This window comes from Rissa tridactyla, chromosome 7 (genome assembly GCF_028500815.1).
Source record: "Rissa tridactyla isolate bRisTri1 chromosome 7, bRisTri1.patW.cur.20221130, whole genome shotgun sequence".
Classification (NCBI taxonomy): Eukaryota; Metazoa; Chordata; class Aves; order Charadriiformes; family Laridae; genus Rissa; species Rissa tridactyla.
This window is the reverse complement of record NC_071472.1, coordinates 12,640,233-12,662,111: the sequence shown is the minus strand read 5'-3', so window position 1 is coordinate 12,662,111 and position 21,879 is coordinate 12,640,233. Positions and strand designations below refer to the sequence as shown.

Here is a 21,879-nt window from a genome sequence, read left to right as displayed (position 1 = left end):
TATAGGAAAGTTAGAAAAGCTCAAGAAATTAAATTTTAGCCCTAACAGTCAAAATCTCCATAAAATCAATCTTGTCTTCTGAAAGCTGTTACTCTGGGTTTTTCTAGAGTGGAGAGATTCTTGCTCTCACAGATTTTTAAAGGGTTTTTTCCCTCTTAATGAGAGGGAATTAATGAGAGATTATGTCTTGGCTTCTGGATACGTTTCAGGGATGTCTTATGCTTAATCTGTCTGAAATTTCTGGTTGAATAAAGTTAGTGTTTTTACAAGGCAAAGCATATATATAGGTCTTGCTAACCTATGCTTTCCAGTAAACTTCATGTAGCCTCTTGCTGGAAGTTGAATATGAAGATCATTTCTGAGAGCAGTATTCTCCAGAAAGCTTTAACCAGATTTTGGTAGAGTCTTTTTTGATTGTTATATTTCCTGACTCATTTTTCTTCTTTAATGATGCAGAAAAAACAATCATTGATAAGAAGACTGAGAGTGAGAGGAAAACCTCTCTGCAATATATCACCGCTAACTTGAGCCAGGACTCAAGCAAAGCTTTTCTTTTTGTGGGCTGCTGCGTTTTATGTGCAGCCTTTCAGTATAGTCATGGAGTGATTCACCCTAACTGGGAACTAGTGTAGGAGACTCCTCTACCAAAAATGGAGGTTAATATTCACAGCCCATGGTAACACAAACAGAACAAACCAAAGGGCATTGGTGCTGTTTGCTGAAATTCTGGTACGTCTCGGAGTTCAGCTGTGTGAAGTTGACAGAACTGAGATTGGAATTGGTCCTCAGTCCGGAAGCGTGTTTTGCTACAAGTGTTTTTCAGCATTACTTTTCTCTTTTTGCAGTGCGCTATATTTGATCTTCCGCTGTGAGACAGGCAAGACAATTAGGACTGTGATGCTATGGTAATGAGTGCATAGAGATGGTAGCAAGCTCTATATTTAGGCTGCCTTAACATTTCCACTCTGAAGTAATCACTCAAGCTCTCCTAAGTACTCTTACTCAGCTACTGTTGGCAGCCGGCATTTGAAATGCAGCCTCAGATACAGTCTTGGGAATTAGATGCCGGTCTATGAAATTTTTCTTGGGTCTGTATGAGTTACAAGGCTTTTGAAAATTGCCATTTCTCTTCTCTCACTGGCTGTAAAAATAACTGAACGGGAATGTATGTTCTGAAGAGCTGGGCTCAAAATGACATTTGCAGGAGCGGCGACGAGTCCGGGGGGCTGTGTGGGAGCTTGCATCAGGAGCATTTTAGAGAATGACAGACCATGGGCATATCCTCCAGACGCTACTCCAGATATACACGTCCCTCATCATTCGACCTGTTAGATTAGGCATAGCGTTAGGCTAACGTGACTGTTGCAGCCAGACTTAGACCAGGATCTTTGTGAATTAATTCAGTGCACAACAAATGCGCAGCTTAGACTTCCACGTTCTGTAGAGGAGAGCTGCATCTCAAGCTGACTACTAAGCATTCCTTTCAGAAGCCACCTCCATCAGTCATCTGTTTTGAGGCAACAAATGAAGATGTGCTTTAACAAGGTTAACAGTAGCTTATAGCATTGCGTTCCTCCATGCCCTCTCCTCACTGGGGGCTATTCCCACAAAAGCCTTTTTAAGTGAAATAGGGCTCTCTGCTCCAACCAAAGCCAATCTAGATGTTTCCAGAGAGGTACAGATAAAGAGGGCTTCTCTTCCATCCAGTGTACTTTTCCTAATCTCCAAGACACTATCTAAGAACAGACGGGTCATCAGTCACAAAAGTTTCATGCATCAGGCTAGCTACTAAGATCTGGATGAGTGCACATATACCCTCCCCTCTTTCTGGCCGTAATTTCTCCCTGCGTGATATTTAGAGCAGTGAGAAAAAAACAGTTTTATTTATTCTTCCTGGTTTTAGGGAACCAGGACCTCCTCTATTCTTCCTACATTAATACCGTGACATGAAATAAATGTTTGTCCCCATTGTAAGCTTTCCTTTACACAAAAGTAGCCAACAGGGCTCTAAATTTTGGCTGGCTGCTAAGGTCAGGAAGGCATAAATACTTAGATGAAACTCCTTTACAGTGTATTATTCCTAACCTTTCATTTTAACTGGCCCTGAATGAGTAGGAGTCTTTCTGTTTACAAAAAGGGGAAAAAAAAAAAAGTGTGATCATACCTGTTTTTAACAGCTCAAGAGCCCTGTTTCTGTAATGGCCTTATTAATGTTTAAAATAGGGAAACAGAAACCAAGTAATTAAGGTAAGAACGCTGCTCACTTTATATAGTGCTTTCCATTGGCAGATAGGCTCAAGTGAGATCTTACCAAGTATTGTCTTGTCAGGCTTTCAAAGCCAAAACAAAACAAGCAAATTAACTGAAGTTGGCTTTGCCACTCTCTTTAATTACTGCTAGGATAATGAGATCAGGTTTTCTCGTTTTGACAGTGTCGCCATGAAACTGGAGGGCATTGTGGAATATTAAGTGATCTTTTAATTACGGAAGAACAGTTCAACTGCAACCCTAAAGTCATGCAAGCAAAAGGTATTTTGATCAGATTGATTGAAGGAGGCTCCTGGAACGGAAATTTCAAGTTAAGATGTGGCTGCTCCGAAATTAGCACTTGTACATTGTAACCCACAATTGCAAACATCGTTCCTCTAATTTGTTTGGGTTTTTTACATAGCTTGTACTTAAACCTGCTTGCTCTTCAGCAAAGCACGTAACGGGGCTGTGAAGGCAAGCCTGTACTTTCAGAGCAAGAAGTGCCACTCGCGGGAACCGTCAGTGCGAAATCACAGCAGAGGGCTCGGCAGTTTTAAGTGGAAGCTTATGAATTGTGGTTTGTTTCCTTATCAGAAATGTTGAGGGCAGCCCCTCCTTAGTACTTCACAGATTCAGGTTTCAAATGTCAAATAGTCTAAACTAGGGTTAGCCTGAAGGGATGCTCTGGGGCCGCGAGGTTGCGCTTCCTCACTCTGCCTGTGCCAAAGCCAGCGGGCACCGAGGGTGTTGCTGGGCTGCCGGCAGGCTGAGAGCACGGCAGCCGCTCTCCTGCTCGGGGTTTGTTTGTGTGACAGTAGCATCTAGAGGTTTCAAAGGGAATTAAAGCCCACTTGGCTAATGGCTGCACATAACATACAGGCCCTACCTGAAAGGATAGACTGAAAAAAGACAGGAAAGGAAACATAAACTCGGGCTGAGATGGCACGCAAGCAACCTTCTTCTCTATGACAGTGCTCCAGCCTCTCACCCATCCCCGTTTGACCTTAGGAGAACTGAATGGAGTTTACAAAAGCCATTTGGGGTAGAAATCATTAATCTATTAATAGCCCGCATAGGTGACCAGCCGTGTTTGTCCAAGAACAGAAGAGGTGACTTTTCCAAGCATTAGCCATGGCACAGGAAGGAGGTTGGGTTAGGTGGGTCATTACTGTTACTAAAGTCACCCTGTCACTGTTCATCACTTAAAACCAAAGTGCGGGAAAAATACTGCAGCGTGACAGAGCTGTGACCGCCGTGCTTGGATTTGGTTTTACTAACACAGGCTCTGGATTTCCCGTTTGGAGCCTAACGGAGCACTCAGCGGGGAGGCCGGGAAGGTGATTTTCAGCTGTGTGAGTTGAACACACCTTGCAGCTGCGCGGGCCGGGTGCTGTGTGAGCGGCATTTCATCGGGAGGGAACTGGCTTCTGCTCTTCCATTCGCATGGCTTGACCTGATGACCACCCTCCGATCTTCCTCCACAGCTGAGCCATTACAAAAGCCGTTGCATTTTTGGCAGAAGACTTGGGTCTCTCCTAGTGTTAAATCTAAGCTGCAGCAGCATAACTGTGAAGTCTTGCTTTGTCTTCTCATGCCAATCTCTTTCGTTTCAGATTGCCTACGCCGCAGTGGACTGTGCCAAAGAACAGAATCATGACCTGTGTAAGCAGGAGGGGGTTGACGGCTACCCTACCTTCAACTATTACAACTACGGGAAATTTGTGGAAAAATATACTGGAGAAAGAGGGGTAAGTGAAAGCAAGAATCATCACCTGCTACAGGGAGGAAGGTCTCCTCTGCCTACGCTGCCTTGCAAATAAAAACTGCAGAGTAAATTTTTACCATGCTGGAAGGATGTTTAACCGCTTCTGTTACTGTCTTACATGGATGAATCATTGTGTACCACACCCCTGTACATCTCTGCATGAGAAACATACTTGGTCTATTTTAGGAATGTGAGAAGAGGAAAAAGGAGTAGATTCGGTCATGCTTTGTTGTCTGTTCTGTTCTTTAAGCTGAAGTCTGCAAGTGAATTTGGACCGAGTGAAAGTGAGGGGTTTATTGCATGGGCTGCTGCTAGGTGCAGAAATGCCAGAAAACACAGAGCTTGCTCCTGTCAGTCCTGGATCTGGAAAGCGTGTATACTGCAAACATGTTACGGGTCCACCGGGCTGCCAAAGGGTGACAGACCATTGGTTTTATAGCAGGGGCAAAGCTGTCCTTTGGAGACTGGGGGAAGCTAAATATCTCATTCTCCCTGAATCAGATTCACTCCTGGAACTCAGGATGGAAAGACCAATTGTGCCATCTAGCCCATGGGCTGAAGTTTCATTCTCTTGTCCTGCTGTGGCCAGCTAATTATATGCTATAAGGGGCAGAAATGGCATAATGCCCTCCATGGTTGTAAAGTGCCTGAAAATAAGGGAGCAATCCAATTGTTTGTGTGTGTTCTCTGTCATAGCTTCCTAGAGGGAGGTTACTTCTCAGCAGTGATAGATTGCCCGGAGGAGCTAGGGTATGCAAGGAAAACTTGGGGTCTTCAAGCCATCCAGTATTTTGATAAAAGAACCCTGCCTGAAAGTTATTGCTGCTATTACAGCTCACCAAATTACAGAGATGCATGAAGAAAAAGCCAAATTCTGAGGTTCTTTGTCAGTAAGGATCTTAGGGAAGTCTCTACGAAGCTTCATCCCCCCAGTTTTCTCCAGCATTAGGACCCCCGTAATTACCATTTTGCAGTGCCGATCCAGGCGTTGTTATGGATACTGTGTTTAGTTCCGATTGTGGATCTTTTCTTAAAGTAAAGATGGGTGTAGTAGCCAACAATTAAGTAAAATTTCAGCTGCAATCTTTGTATTTCTAACCCATACTTATAGAAATGATATATGAAAGGAAGGATCTGTGGTGGCTGATAAATAGAATTTAGCAAAACAGGAGTGCTCTGAGGCCACAGCAGTTGGGAGATGATTATCCCTGTGCTGGAAAGTGGACTGACTAATCCCTTGCATGCAGCCAACCCTTTCTTGGGTAGAATTAAATTACCCAACAGGAACATCGCAATCTCTGCTGCTGGCAACGGTTCCTCCTCCACCTCTCCTGGGACCTATGGTCTTCTGCTTGTGCAGCATCAAATTAGGTTTTGTTATCTCCTATCGTGGTAACGCTGGATGCAGTGCTTAGCACAGTGCCTTCCGTGGAGTTTCCAGGTCTGTTCACACATCTGTTTCGGCAACAAGGGATTGCGTTGTTAAAGGACTTACCATCAGCATGACAACACCTTTTGAACCACCTTGGCCAACCACCTCCTACCTTGCAAAACAAATCTCAGGAGAGAGCGGTGGGAGCCAGGGGACCTGTTTTCTGTTCCTGATTCTGGCCCTAAATCAGTAGATGTCCATGAGCATTTAGTTCAGTGTGGTCCAGCTGCTGTATCGTCGTTTCACGTGGGCAGGGAAGAACAGAGGCGATGTCAGCTGCCATGGGAGTAACATGACCTGCTGCAGCAGGAGCCATAGCCAGTAGAGAAGAAGGAGCTCTCAGCTCCTTGCCACCCCACGCTGGAGCACTGTCTATGGGGAAGAGCATGTCCCCCAGCGGTAGCCTGTAAGTGGTCCTCCACACCTCCAAGGGAATTGCAGTTCCACAGCAGAGATTTGAGGGCATTTCACCCCAGGCATTTCGAGCAAGGAAGAGTCAGGATACCCTCTGATCCAAGTGTACTTTAAATGACTTCCAGACACACAGCTGTGAAACTGGGGTCCTCCAGTGGGACCTAGTGATTGCCAGATGTCTTCAGATGGTGTATGGCCAAGACTTGTCGCTTCAGTTTTTTTCAATGGAAGAATAGTGAGTAGTTTTAGAAGTCTTTTTGTTGTTCAACCTTCTCAAAAGCTTCCCAGCTCTGGGCTTTTTTGGTTTAGTTTCTTTAATTCGTTTTTTTGTGTTTTTTTTTAAAGTCAGTTTTTGGCTTCTGTTTGTTATTCTCTACCTCTTTGTATTTTCCATCTTTATCACCAGTTTTGATTGGCTTGGTTTTGGATTGCTTAACAGTAAAAATGGTGTAATTTGCCCAGACAACTACAGCGCTTTTGTACCAGTGGACAGTGTGTTCAAGCACAGGTGCTCACACCTCCACCTATTTAAACCTTTTGAAACGCCCGCGAGTTGTGTTCTGTGCCCAGAGCTTTCTTTGGAAAAGGAAACTGCTGGCATCTGACAGCCTTAGAAATCAGAAACTGTAAGTTGTTGAAATACAGAGGTCAGCATCTAGGCATCCAGGTTTGAAACTGTTTGACAATAATTTTGATAGTAACCTGAAAAAATGTAGTTCTCTTCATCTGAATGTGTAGAAAAGGAGGAAGGTCATTACCAAAACTGCTAAGGAATGAGGAGCAGTGGCAGACGTGTCTATAGCCAACCAGTAACTGCTTTCAAAATGACACAAGTAGCACACAAATGTGACGTGAAAATGTCTTTGAGCGATTTTGACGAACAGGCATTGGTGGCATTTCTAGGGACAGATTTTACATTGTCCTGTGAGCTTTAGGGCTTTTTTCTCTGTGCCCGATCTCTTCAAAATTTGACATGTGGCATCTGTGTGGATATTTTCCCCTTGGAATTGCAGACCAGAGCACTACACGATGAGGCAATGCAGAAGCAATAACTGTTCCTTAGTTTATATTCTGCCATGGGATACAGCAGCTAAAAGTGTTCTTGACGCATGGTTTTGGCTTGTTTGTAAAAATATGACCCATATTTTTCTTTCTTCAAAACCAGGAGTCTGGATTCACCACTTTCATGCGAACCCTGAGAGAAAGAGACCATGAAAGAGTGGGAAAGAAGAAGGATGAATTGTAGTTTCTGCCTCAAAAGAAGCTTTCCGCTGCACTGTGAATGGTTCCAGGTCTTTTGTTAATGCACCTGAGACTTCACATATTCTCAAGACAGAGACTTTTTTTTATAAACAGCCATGGCCATTTTGTACAATTTTGAAATAAAGTGAAACCACTTGATTTTTAAAAGGAAAATAAATTAGAATGTTGCCATAATGTTTTAAAGAAAACTTAGCATTTTCTCTCATGTTGTGAGACTATGCCCACTGACACTCCTATGCAATATTTTTGTAGTCTGTAGTGTGTCTGTAGGTGATGTTGTTTGATAGGGTGATTTTTTTTTTTAAAGGTATTGCAGTACATGTTAAAAAACAAAGGGGAGGGTTCACGTTTTTCATTTTGTTTTTTAAACCAGCGAAGGAAAGTGGGACTTGTAAGACACAGATTTATCCAAATGCAGTTTTACATTCTTGTGAAATAGTTACATGTTCTTCAGTGAGATTTGGGGGAACAATTTTAAGGTGCTCAGGGATAAATAAGTATCTGAGTTAATGAAGACATTAACATTGACCGGTCCAGATCTATTGATTTCATTTAAATCTCTCTGGTCTTTAAATCAGGACTGTTTACGTACCTTTATAGAATGTATTGAGTTAATTAAACCAAGTATCAAAAAGCAACAGAGCATGGGTAAAATTAAACTAAACCCTCCTTTTTTGGCATCAATATTGTCAAATGCCTCTGTGAGTTATGGCAGGTGTGATTACCCTATCAGGGTATACAGTCACCATTAGAGGGTATAGTATAGTCTCCCTTCAAATTACGATTGGCCCATATCAAATACGTGTTGGAAAGTGTTCAACTGCTTTGATAAATGCATAATACTTTTGATAATGCAGTAACTATATATATTATGTGTTTACATGCCAAAAGTTGATCAGCATTTGTACGTGGGATTTTTCCTTTTAGCTCTTTCAGGAGTTGCATAAACAATCTCTCTCTGACAAAATCATCACTGTAAAACCTGTATTAGCAGCAGTTGAAATGTGTTACACTCTTGATACTTTTAAAAAAAAAATATGTAAAAATGTTGATCTGGAGGTACTTATGTCTTCACAGGAGGGGAGAGGGAGGGGCAGGAAGTTGTGATTCACTTTGAACTAAAAATAAATTTTAAAAAAGACAAGTATTTTTATCATTAATCAGCCTTGTTCAGCTTCTTCCCCGCTGGGTGCATGACTGCAGCTGGTGGTGGTTTAGGAGGAGCCAGCACATGTAGGACGGGTGCCCACCACCCCTTCGCTGGGGACAGCCCGGTGTCCAGGTGTGCTGGGTGCTGTGGCAGGGGGTTCGGCAGCGTGAGGGTTGGCCTCCATCTGCCTTGGCACTCAACGGGCGGACGAAACAGCTTTTTACAGTGAAGAACTGCGCTTTGGGTCTCAAATCTTCTTCCTGCTCCTCAGTCCGCCCATCTCATTTCCTTTTGGTGGTTTGGTTCCTCGGTGAAGGCCGTGCTAATGGACAACTCGGTGCTGTGCTGCTCAGGAGGTGAATGGCATCTTACCTCTTTTCTCAATATTTTTTTCTCTCTTGCCCAATTAATGGCACAGTACGTTTGGCACTCGTTAAGCTGCTGAAGCCATTAATGAGTAATCTGGAATACCGGTAGCTTGATTGGCCTTGTATGGTAGCCAGCTTGTTAACCATGACATCAGTTTGAACAGCAATGGAGCTGTGCCAAGTATCTTCTCTTATTAGGCACCTGATGAGTCCCTTCACTTAAAAAAATCAGCTGCCTGGTAGTACATAATATCCTAGTGTGAAAGTAGCTTAATTTATAAAGTCTCTTACTGTGGGTTGTTTTGTTTTTTTTCTTTTCTGTTAGCATAGTTATTTCACGTTGTGTTTAGTGCTTTTGCGTAAGACCACGGTAATTCTTTCTTTCAAGCTATCAGTAGCAAACTGCCCTGCATTTAAGAAATAATGTATATTGATGCCATTTGACTTGACACAGAAATTCTTTTGCTTATCAGCAAACTATCAAGTATGATCAGTCCAGAACTTACTGCATTTTTTTTTCGATCTCAGAGTCAAAGCAGCTGGCGTTAAAGAAATACAATCTTCAGAAATGCTTGCGCATTTCTGTGCATAGGCTGTGACAATGTTAGTGCTAATTGCTGAGAAATGTAGACTTCCTAAAAAAAAAAAAAAAAAAAAAAAATCATAGCTTGCCAATGGTGACATCACTTGTCAGGATCATTCTGAATTATAGGCTTTACTAAATGTTTAGGATAGGACAATTGCACACTGCGCTTCAGACCAGTAATTCCTTACAGCTGGTTACACCATAATAAAATTAAAATTAGGGATTCTCATTTTTCCCTTCAGTCTTTTGTCAGTTACTTCTTGGACTTGGGCATTCATTTTTTCTTGGCTAATCATGTGTTAATGCACAAATATAAAATATTTGAGAATAATTTACCTTCTGTTACAGGGTCATGACTCATCTGGTTTATAGTCTGAATGGTTTTTGAAAAATACAGTTCTGAACACCATGAACGATTACATCAAATGGCTGACAAAAGCCTTATGTACTGTGAACTAGAGTGTACTGTGAGCTTTGCTTCCAAGCCTTTTTAATTAGTAGACCAGGTCTGGACCTCAGTTACACAGTTGTAATTCTGTTGCCTCCAGTAAAGCAGAAGTTGGTGTTTATATTTGCTAGTGAAGTCAGTTTATGTTTGTATTTGCGTCAGTCAAATTGAAATACTTTAAAATTTTTTTCTGCAAACTGCAAATGAAAAGTATCTTACATGTAAGAGCTCTTACTTTGTGTATTTAAATGGTTGGGCATTTCACACATTCGGGCTTTCCAGCCCATCGTAGTAGCTGCGTAGCCCAGGTGTTGATAACCACAAAGGAATTTCTGCCATGGTTAAGAGTGAGTAATTTGGGCTTTCAAATCGTGAATCATTTATCAGCAAGAAACTTAATTGCTGATAACAAATGGCTTGCAGTGAATCAGAGATTCTGCTCTTGCAATTACGGGTCCCTTTTAAGGTGCGATTCAAAGGTCTGGGATTCATCCGCTACACCATTAACCCTAAACAGATTAAGTCTTGTTGAGAAGGCGTAAAATGTGTACATAGCAGAGAGGCTGAGCAGGGATTGTGTATCGCTTTGTTCCCCAGTGTTGGCTTAAACATGATATAAATAGCCCGCAAGTCCGAGTCCTATTGCGTAGTCAGACTACAGGTAGTCTCTTGGGGGCAGGACCAAGCGTTTTGTGCAGACTAGCAGCCGCTGGATGGGAAATGGCTTCCCCATCTAATGACAGAGCCTGAGATGTTGGATTTGTTTCATCCGCGAAAAGGAGGGAAAAGGGAGCCCGGACAATGTCCCAGGAGAGTGAATACTCTGGGTTATGGAAAACCTAAGTTGGAGTCTGAAGATAAGCATGAGCTTGTATCCCAGTCCCTTGCAGCCCACAAGGATAATTTGGCTTCTGTTGTAAATCTACCTCTGGTTCAATAACTATGTCCTTCTCTGGAGCACACGTCTTGTGAGGAGCAGCTGAGGGAACTGGGGTTGTTCAGCCTGGAGAAAAGGAGCCTGAGGGGAGACCTTATTGCTCTCTACAACTACCTGAAAGGAGGTTGTAGCCAGGTAGGTGTCAGTCTCTTTTCTCAAGTAACAAGCGATAGGACAAGAGGAAACGGCCTCAAGTTGTGCCAGGGGAGGTTTAGATTGGATTTTTGGAGAAATTTCTTCACCAAAAGGGTTGTCAAGCATTGGAACAGGCTGCCCAGGGAACTGCTTGAGTTGCCATCCCTGCAGGTATTTAAAAGATGGGTAGACGTGGTGCTGAGGGACATGGTTTAGTGGTAACTTGGCAGTGCTGGCTTAACGGTTGGATTCAGTGATCTTAAAGGTCTCTTCCAAAGAAAACGATTCTATGATTCTGTGAACTCCTAGAGCAGAGACGGGAAGAAACTTGCTTTCCAATCTGAATCAAGAAAAGCAGCCTAGCAAATCTCCATTTCTTCTTTCCTCCCCCTGTAAAATTGCATTCTGGATATGACAGCCCCATTGACCCCCACGCCCCTCCTTAACTTGGTGCAGTTGGGTGAAAACAGCCTTGGGAATTTCTCTAAACTTCCACCCAGACCAAATTAGGTCCCTGAATCTTGCTGACTTAACATTCTCTCAGTAGTCATCCACAAAGACAGATTGATATTAACGGTCAAAAAAGATTAGAGGGGTAAGGTTTATGTCCTTACAGCATTTAATTGGGGAGTAAAAAAGCAGATGCAACTCCCGTCATGAGTAAGCTCTAAGAGAATGCTCCAGAGTCTCATTTCAGATGGAATTGCTTCATGGGTGATTTTGATTTTAGAGGCTTACTGCTTTTCAAAAGAAAAGTCAAGACCTGGTGACTTAGTCTACAGATCTTTTCATAGTCTGTTTTCCTTTTAAAAATAAAAAACAAAATCACTGTCCGTATTCTTTATGGTGCTGTAGTAAGAGAAAGAAACATTGCCTGTATGGATTTCCTAGAATAATACTACACCACTGCCAACTGTGTTTTACGAACTATGAAACAAGCCATTTGCTCAAAACAACACTCAGGGGAGTGGGGACTGTTGTCCACGTGCACCTCATTTTAATTTAATAGGCTTGCTTTAGTGGGAGTGGGTCTGTAACGGTACTCTGGGATTGCAGGAGTAAATTCTGAAAACTGAGGCGGGGGGAGGGGAGGCATTAGCTTTTATCAGCAGGTGCTGAGTGTCGGGGCCAAAGGCTGGCATTTCCTTTGCCTTTGGCAGCCCAGCATCCCTGAGTGTTCTGTGGCTCCGCTGGAACCGCGGGTGTGCAGCCCTTCGGCTAATCCAATTGTGTACGTAACTGCTCTGTGCTGGAACTGATTGGAAACCAGAATTTCTCCCGCTATTTTATTTGGCTGGTTGTGAGAAGATGCTACACTTTCTCTGTGCGTCCTGCTTTTATTTACCGATTAAGGAAGGAGGGTAGCTGGGTGTTTGCACAAAGGAAAGGACTCCAAATACCATTTTATCTGCTGGCAACTAGGACTCCTGGAAGGCCTGACTGACCAGCACTGCTGAAATACTCCCTGCAAAGCACCCTCCACTGACTCGGCTTTTCCGAGGTTTTGGCAGGCACTGTATGATGCAATGTTGCAAAAAAATCTCAGTATCTAAGGCAGCGATTTCTGGACTCTGGTTTCCGAGGAGTTAAGCTGAACTCTGTATTCATCAGCCCACTGTAGCTGGTTTTGAGGTCTGCAAGATGATGGTCTGTTAGCCCAAAATTTAGGGAACCACAGCCCCAGTGCTGGCCCATAATTAAAGCCAGGAGGATGTCCAGGCATTTCCACCCAGCTGCCCGACCTGTTCCCTGCCCAGGGCACTTGCTGCTCTTGCAGGGCAGCGGTGCTCCTTAAGGAACAGTTATTCTGTGTTTGCTTAGAAAGCATCACAGTGCTAATTATTCTCATTAGCTTTGAGCCACTAATAAATTATCTTTCCTATTGCTTTTCCATCACTCAGTAATGAGAACCATTTAGTCAGATTTCGCAGATACTACTCCCTCCCTCTCTACAACACATGATTCCCTGCAAGCATTCATCATAGGAAAAAAGCTTCTACGTGAACAAAAATCTTTTCAAATTAGTCTCTGGTGCCCCAGTTAAGTGGGTGTCTACATCGCAGGCATGCAGAAGAGCCTTCTTCATTAATATGTGCAATTCTGCCCGAGCTGATTAGCTCTTGCAGCTCATTTGGTAGCAAATGTGTAAATCCGTCACAGTCTAAATGCCAAATATGTGCACAGCTAAATTATGGAGAAGTAAGAAATGCTGCAAAGTTGGGAGTCTTCACTTGGGAAAAAAGGTCCTTAGCCCATGCATTAAATTGGAGCTCGGGATTTATCTAGAGCATTTGTCACTCCTCTGCTTTGTCATTTTTCTGCTTGCAAAATGAGTAATTCTTCCTGTGGTGTTGATAGTCCTTTCGGTATGTGTGGGTGTTTAATTTTGTGCCTAACATTTGTAACAGACACCTGATATCTAGTCTCTGTTCCCACAAAACAACAATAGCCACCACATAATGCAATCGTCCTTGCACAGTACGTGAAACCAAATTAATCAGTTACTATGTATTATTAATAATCCGGTTGCCGTCACTTTTCTTTTTCTTTTTTTTGTTTGTAAAAACTTGTGAAGAGAAAGGGGGGGGGGAATGAAATTAGGGTTTTTTTTTTAATGTCTGTATTTCTTAGCTAGGGCAGTGTCACACAATTAAATGAATGTAATAGTGTATCTACCAGCACTAGGGAAGCATAAAAGGTGTCACCTGCCTGTGGGAAGGGTCTGGTCTACTGCTGCAAACATTAAGTGTCCTCAGTGAGTTACTCTGGGGCAAAACAAGGAAATTGGCCTAAGAGCCTCTAATTTATGCGTGCTTTTACTCCCCTTCATGCCAAGTAGCTGCAGAGCCAACCCAGCCTCCAGGCTTGCACTCCCCAGCTCAGGCCAGCCAAGCGCCCTCCGGTTTACTTTCTCTTGGCACGCAGAGAAACTGCAGGCCCAGCTTGATCTCCGACAAGAGCAGTATTTTGGCGTTACCTTCTGGCCATACAGGCGATGGGGAAAGAGCTTCCCACTTCCCAAAAGTTCCAGCATGGTAAGCTGTCTGTCTCCAAGCTTAGCATAAATTCTCGATATAACGTTTTCTGGGAAAATGTGCAGCATAATAATGAAGGTCCCGTCCTGTAGCCTCCAGGTTGCTGGTGAGGGGACACTTATTACTGTACCCCACCCCACGAGCGTGGAGCAGGGTGATCAGATCCAGCGTTTCCTATTGCATCCCCAGAACATACCGAGACCTGTCCCAGAGTGCAGGATTTGCTTACGGAGAGAGAGTGAAAGGACAGCCCTGTGCTTGGGCTGTCCTGCAGTGGTGGTATGCAGTCCTCTGCAGTGGCAACATGGATGAGACGCTGTGGGTTGAGGCTCCCTTTCCAGAGAAGAACAAGCTGCCTTCAAGGTAGACCTTCCCTGATACAGCAGGAGGAAATGGAGCCATGGAGAATCACGGAATGGTAGGGGTTAGAAGGAACCTTCAGAGATCATCTAGTCCAACCCTGCTGCCAGAGCAGGGCCACCTAGAGCAGCTTGCACAGGAACGCATCCAGGCAAGTTTTGAATACCTCCAGAGAAGGAGACTCCACACCTTTTCTGGGCAGCCTGTTCTAGTGCTCTGCCACCCTCAAAGTAAAGGCGTTTTTCCTCATGTTGAGATGGAATTTTCTCTGATCCAGTTTGTGCCTGTTGCCCCTTGTCCTGTCGCCAGGCACCGCTGAAAAGAGTCTGGCCCCATCCTCTTGACACCCATCCTTTAGATATTTATAAGCATTGATGAGATCCCCTCTCAGTCTTTTCTGCAGAGCCTCTGCGTGATGCTGCCCAGCTCCTGGCAGGTCCCTTCGGACTTTGGGGTCCATCACTCCTTCCACCTGCAGGAGACAGTAAAAGGATCAGGACTCCTAACTTCCCTAAAACCCACCTCTCTGCCAAAGCCTTCTGTAGGCGATGGAGCAGAACAAAAGGAGGGGCTGCAGACGTCAGAGCAGCAGAGTTCACCCTGTAATAAAGTCATGTCTCTCCAGCGAGGTACCGCAGTATTAGGTGCGTTAGGTATATTTTGGATGGATGTATAATCTTAATTGTTGTGTATTGTTTGTATTGTAGTCCCAAGATCCAGGTCCTCATTATGCTAGATGCTGTACAAATATATAAGAGACTGTCATGCATGGAAAGGCTTTTATTATGTAAATAGTCAGGTTGGGAAAAAAGAAGTAGTGTTATCTCCGTTTTACAGATGAGGCAGTGAGAGGAAAAAAAAAAGAGAAAGCATTTTGCCCAAGGACACGCAAAGTCTGCGGGTCAGCGGTGGACTTGAAATTCAAGTCTCATTTAGTTTCTCACTAGCTCTTCTTTCAATTTGTGTACTGCCCACAACATAATTAAAAATTAAGCACAAAGAAGACAATACCATGTGTAATTTATCTCTATCTGGAACAATCATCCAGTACTTCTCAGCCAAATCCTCCCCAACTCTTCCCTGTTTCTTCAAAAGCTGTATTTCTTCCATGCCCAATACCTGTGATTGCCTTACATGTCAAGTCACTGTGCATGTTGTCCTCTGACTTTCTGCAATGTATATCATGTTTGAGTTGGACAACAAACGTGCTCAGGAAAAGACCCTGTTCCATGTGGGGCCATGTCTCAGTCAGAGCAACGTGCTGAATTTATATTCCAGTCCCTTTAAAAAGTGGTACTAGCAATATTTAGAATAAAAAAGGAAGCATATACATTTCTGCTAGTGAATAAAGTGAGGCATCCAATACATTTATAACTGCTGCTCAACCCTAACTGCTAGTCAAAAATACATATTGATGTGAATAACTAATCTATACCAAAGACAAATAAAACACGGATTTTACTCAAAAGGCACAATATATTCTGCTTTGCGTACATCAGCGTTTTATGTAGGGCTTTAGGAAAGAATGTGGGAGGATAGAATTATAGAAGTCATGACAGTCAGTGGAAAACAATAAAATGGATTTGGCATTTACTAAGGCTAGATAATACAAGACTAATTCAATAGCTTTCTTTGATACAGTAATTAATTAGGTAGACAAAGAAGGGAAATCTGACTGGCTGGACTTCAATAAAGTAAGTGATGAGGAGCCGTGTATAAAATTGTATCTGCTACCTAGAGAAGTCTGAGATTTACAGAGGAACTGCAAGGCATACAGGGTGTTAGAAGAAGAGAAGCTGAGCGGTGTTGAAAGGGAATTAATTATTCAGAGCTCCTAAGAAGTAAGTCTTAAGACTGATTATTATTATTATTTTCATTAATGACCCATTTGGAAAACAGAGGTGTCTGATCTTTAAAATGTATCAAAGTCACAACGTTAGGGGGTATCATTGGTGTAGAGGAAGTTCAGAACATCTCACAGCAAGAAGAATGTCCTTGAAGAGCGAGGCCACAGAAGTAGTAAGAGAGCTGGCAGCAGAGAAAATTCTGCAGGAAACCAGCAACGGCACAGAAAGATTTCTAATGGTTTATCCCAGTGCAGTGTGGGCATGGAAAAGGCAACTGAAGCTCTAAAATGCAATAGGAGAGACGACATTTCCAGACAAGCAAGGGAAGCACGAACACCCTTGTATAAGACCCCAATAAGATTTTGTTTGGAATAAAACGCATGATCCTGATCAATCACGTTAAAGCAAGTTGGATTCTTAATGAAAAGGGTACAGAAAAGGGCTGCTAAGATGAGGAGGAGACTGGAGAACCCTTCATGAAAGGGAAGTGTACGTACGCAACTCGTTTAGCCTAGCAGCTAAAGACTGAGATGAGGTTTGATTACTCTCTGTAAATACATCAAGTGGGGGAAATATTAAAGACAGGCAATCTTGGCATATGAGCACATGAGTATAAATTGGCCGTGAATAATTTAGACTATCAATTAGATGTTCTTTATCCACCTGCAGAGTGAGGGTCTAAAAATTACAGGGCCAAAACCATACCTAGTTTTAAAGTGAAGCTCACAAAATGTATGAAATGGATTACGTGATCCAGTTGCCTGCAGTATCCGGGGACTGGATTTGATAACCCAGAAACTCCTGCCTGTCCCTATGTCTGAGTATATTCCTGTGCCTTAGCAGGTTTCTATTACAGTAAGCTACCACCTCCATCTTATAATCTTATTAGATATTACAGCGCCTAATAATCCCTTCAGTCCTAAGAAACCTTTCTATCCTTCTGAATTAATTTTCAAATAGAACATCCTATCTGTGGATTACAAAGCCATATGTGTCTTCTTTCTTACTCAAGTAAATTTGTTGTGGCTATTATTATAAACAATATATATTATTATAAGACAAATTTCTTCAGGGACCAAGATTTCTTTGAATATAAATTATAGTGTTTATGGTACAACTGTACTTACAAATAATGATTTTCTTATTTATTGTAATTGTTTAAATGGCTCCTAATGAAATTTTTGGCCTTATGAAGCGATCAGCTTGGAATGACTTTCCCTTCTATGAAAATATTTAAATACAAACAAAGTCTGCCAATATGTTCAATTACAGTCATGTAGGGAACTAAAGGGATTATGCGTACTAGGAGTATATTCATGTGGCTTCTACCAGACAGGGAATAAAGCAAGAGGAAAAGCCCCAAAGAGAGAACGTTACTGTTGGAATGGCTTGGGACACGATCATCAGAGAAGCTCACTTGCGTTATTTCCATAAGCCCACATTGCTGATGGCCCTGTAAATAAAAAATGCATTAACAACATGTTGCTTTTCAAACTAATTGAGATGCAGTGTGAAGATTACTTTTCAGAAATATGATGTTCTTTATGCAGGAGATCATGCTGGGCCCTGCTGCATCAAGAGCCATTGGGATAATGCTGTATTTTGTTCTAATATCTGCATTTATTACCAGTGAGATACTTTATGTGACATTACGAGGTGGCTTCAGACTTGCAAAGCCCTTGAGAGTTAAACATTATTGTTCCATGAAAGAAACTCTTCTGCCCACCTCAGGCCCGTATGAGCGAATCGGCAGAAAAGGCTTTTAAAAGACAAGCAAGGAAATAAACTGAATATTCTGCTGATTATTTTTATGACCTTGCTCACACTTCTGCTGATGCTGTGTTAGCAAGAACAGCTCATTCCAGTGAATATAATCTTAGGTCTTGTGATTATGGACACAGGTTTCTCTAAAACCTCTAAAATCAGATGCAATTTTTTTTTAGAGTGCAGAATTGCTAGAAAGTCACAGGTTCTTAGCCAGCGCTGTGATTTCAGGACCCTGATTCGGAGTGGAAAGCCCTCGTGATGAAGCTGGGCTGCACTTAACATAAATTCACTGATTCAACATAGCTGTGAGTTGGCATTACCATTCAGGAAACAGGAAGCACACTAATGGATTATTAGTCTAGTTTCCAGCTAAAGTCCCAGCTTGAATAATACCTCCAGCTTCAATCACCAAACTTTAAGAAAGACATAGGAAAAAAAAAAGGTCCAGAGAAAGAAGCAACAGAATTATAAAGGCATTTAGTAAACATAAGTTTGTTTTGTTTTGTTTTGTTTTGTTTTGTTTTTAAAGATGAAAGGCTTTGGGTTTAGTTAGTCTAAATCAGAGGTGGTTTTCATTTTCCCCATAAAAATGGGTTAAAAGTGGATCAGCAGTCTGACATATTCCACAGTTTAATATGCTACAAAGAAAACTGAAGTTGAATTTTCTGAATGCCCTTCTGAGGGTCATTTCAGACCTTTGCCTCTGCACTAGTCCTGTGACTCCATCGCCGACAAGCACAACTACTGCCAGCTCCTCAGGCTGGCCATTTTTCCTTGGGGAAACTTGATTTAAAAGTCGTGTTTAAATCCGCTGAACAAAGCCTAAGGGATTATCTTCCCTACCTTTACTCACCTAAACCCGAGGCGTATAAATGCGGCCGGACACGTCTACTCCCCCTGCAGTGATTGAGGAGAAATAGCAACAACGAGCTGCTTCACAGTGGGCAAGTTCCAGATCATTAAACTTTGCTGAGATAAACCCTGTCCTAACTTGTCTCTGAGTGTTCACTGTTGGGTTTTGCCTTCAGCTGGCTGATGACATATTGAGCAAGCACATGGCTTCATTATTTTGCTGTACTCATTAAGATGCACCTCGCTGCCATGTCTGAGGGGTTTGGCACCACAGGGACTTCTTTAGCACCAATCCTTCCCGTCCAGCTCTCTCTTCAACGTACTCCTCTTCATCTCCTCATCTCTTCTCCTCCTTTTGAAACACCTACATTCCTCCACTTTGGTTTCCCTTTCCTGGATTTACTTCTTAAGAATCTCAGTTTTATCTCTGGCTGCAGCTTTCACTAATTTATTCGCTGTGTGCCCCTCTAACAATGTTTTACTGCATTTGTGTCTTAGGGGAGTCAATGGGACAAGAAAAAAAGCTATTTTAAGTGTAACTGGCTTGTTAGCCATGCAAATTCTTGAATAAAGGGTATGAATTAACTTCACCGTGAGAGGTTGGAGTGCTGGAGCTGTAACCCTACTTCTGACTCTGCCACTACCTCCCTCAGTGACCTTGTGCAATTTATTTAACCTTCTGGGGCCAGGTTCACCTGAAAATAAAGAATATTACATTTTTTTCCCCTAGGAATGTGTAAGTCTTAACTAATAGTTGTGTATGTAATTTTTGAAGTCCTGTTTATATAAATGCAAAATGCTTAACTTTTTTCCTTCAAAACATTTACAAAAGGTCAAGAGAATTTTAGGGTTGAAAGATAAACAGTTCAGAAGAACTAGAAAAATTAAAATTACACACGTATGCACTTACTACAAACCTTTAGGCAGCCTCCAATTAAGTAATCACTACTTCTCAGCATTATAGTAGATGCTATCATAAGCTGTTAAATTGTGTAGCAGCTTGTAATACTGTTCACTCTGTTTATACAGGATAAGGACTCTCTGGAAATTATTTAGATTAGTGTATCATCTTCCAAATGTATGCTAGTCAGTCAGGACTGAGATGTTCCCAAGCTCAGCTCTACAAAAGCCCGACAGAGAACACAGTTTCTTCTTGACAGGCCAAGATACTGACTTGGAGATGCGAAGGTTCTTATTCAAACATGCAGACCCTCCGTCCCTTGCGAGGCTTAAGCAAGACTTGGTCGTGGTGCATGTCTTTGGCAGCTCCCCCCAGCAACCAGCTTTCACCACAAGAATGCTGCTCAGGAAAGGGTCTTCCCCTGTGCTCTCCAGGATATGACTTTTTCCCTGCTGCTTTTACATTCAGAGCAAAACTACCTCACAAGGCACCTGCAGGTGACCTCTCTGGCAGCGGCTCCTCTGCTCACCTGCACCTGCCTTCCTCTCCCACATCCTCATGCCACCCATGTCTCCTGACCCCCTGCCTCACCACTTCCCTGTCTCATTTTGAGTCTCCCCTGAAAACAGTTTTTCTCCTTTTGCTAGTCTTCCCTTTCCACCTCTGTTACTCAACTCCATGGCCACCGTTAACCTTGTAGCCCTTGCTGCAGCCTCGTTTGACACGGAGCGCTCAATTCCTCAGCTTGGCTGAGCTTTGCTTGAAGCACGGAGGAGAAAGCCTGGAGGCTGAAAGGGCAAAATTAATTTCCAGTGATAGCAATTTACACCTGGTTGTAAGGTCCAAGAGATCATTTTACCACACCTGGATCACTGGCATTCAAAGATACTATCTCAGGGGTAGGGAGTGAGGCAATACTCCACCCGTATCTGGGGTCACTATAGGTGTCCACTTAAAATAGCTTATGCTGCTTAGAGAAGGCAGACTTGAGGTTGGAGACTAATAATGTGCTTCAGTGCCATCCTCCTGATTACCTTGCTCCTGAGCGAAGCTCAGTAGAGCCCAAAAGCGTGAGGTATATTACCTCTACCCCAACACTCTTTGCAATGCTACAAGCACTTGGATAGTGAAGTAGTAACAGATGGAAGGAGAAATTAAAAGGCGTTAGAGAGGAAATAAGCTGCTTTCATTTGAGATTTGAGCCAACAGACTAAAACTGTATGATATGGTAGGAAAACAGCAAAGTTGAAGAGCAATACAGCTTGAAAATTATTCTTGTATCTGTAAAGAAAGTAGTTCTAAAATAGGAACCTCACTTTGGGATTGGAAATGAGATTTGCAAACTTGCATTCTTGTATTGTCATTTATTGTCGAAACATGCCCAGTTGATTTGTCTGGATTTGAGTGAAATTAGTCTAGCAGCCAGCGTTATCTCAGTGCCCTTGTCCTGGTGACAACTAGGCCACCATCGTACATCCTCTCCATCAGCAGCCACGTTTGCTGCCCCATCAGAAAACACATAACACGTATATTGTTATTGATAGAGCATCGAGCATATGCCAAGTTCTATATGCTTTCATTAAACCTGGTGGAAACTGGCCAACTATAGTTAAAAGTTATTACACACGAGAACCCAAAGAGGATAATTACCAAACCTCATTTCTTTTGAAAATGAGGCTAATTAAGAATTAGCCAAAGATGCGTGAAGCAGAAAACCAGCAATGGCAAGGCAGCCTCCCCACCCTGACACACTGCGGGCTTTCTGCAACACGAGCAGCGCCAGGACCCTTCAACTGGTTTGACCAAAGGCCACAAACCCAACCCAACTCCCCAGGAACCCAGCAGGCGTTTTGGGCTGCAGGGAGGAAGTTTAAAGAGCTGATGAATGTTGGCTGGGCAGCCCTGTTCAAGGTGGTGGGGTGTTGTGGTTTGGGATTCTGGATGTGGATTCAGGAACACAAGGATTGGGAGCAAAGGTAGACTAACAGAGAGTCCTCTTTGGATGCTGGCCACAGAGAAAGGGCTGACCCTTTGATCCCTCAGCTTTTATACTGAGCACGATGCAGAGGGGATGGAATACCCTGTTGGCCAGTTTTGGGTTACCTGTGCTGTCCGCAACTCCCACAGGTACGACCGCTCTACACTTTTCTGCTTCCGGCCCTCCAGTTGCGCATACAACAAAGTTAGCTGACCTTGGTTATTACAAGCAGGAGCCTCTCTGCATAGCCATTTCTTGGCATAATTACAAAAGAACAGGTCTTATCTCTCCGAGAGTGAGATATATGCTGTTAATTTCAGAGAGTTCAGTTAGAAGAGGCTTAGCTGCAAATTACTGAACAGAAAACTGCTTCTGTTTTACCTCAAACCAG

General features: G+C 42.9%; 1 protein-coding gene across 1 annotated transcript in view; it reads left to right on the top strand.

Annotated features, from left to right (window-relative positions):
* Positions 1–8,420, top strand: part of PDIA5 (protein disulfide isomerase family A member 5) — a 102,256-nt gene extending 93,836 nt beyond the window's left edge. The window contains exons 16-17 of the mRNA XM_054209011.1: positions 3,864–3,998; positions 7,027–8,420. Of these exons, the coding sequence (XP_054064986.1) occupies positions 3,864–3,998; positions 7,027–7,107 (216 nt within the window). The 3' untranslated portion in view covers positions 7,108–8,420. The remainder of the gene's footprint in view (positions 1–3,863; positions 3,999–7,026) is intronic.
* Positions 8,421–21,879: the final 13,459 nt, after the last annotated feature.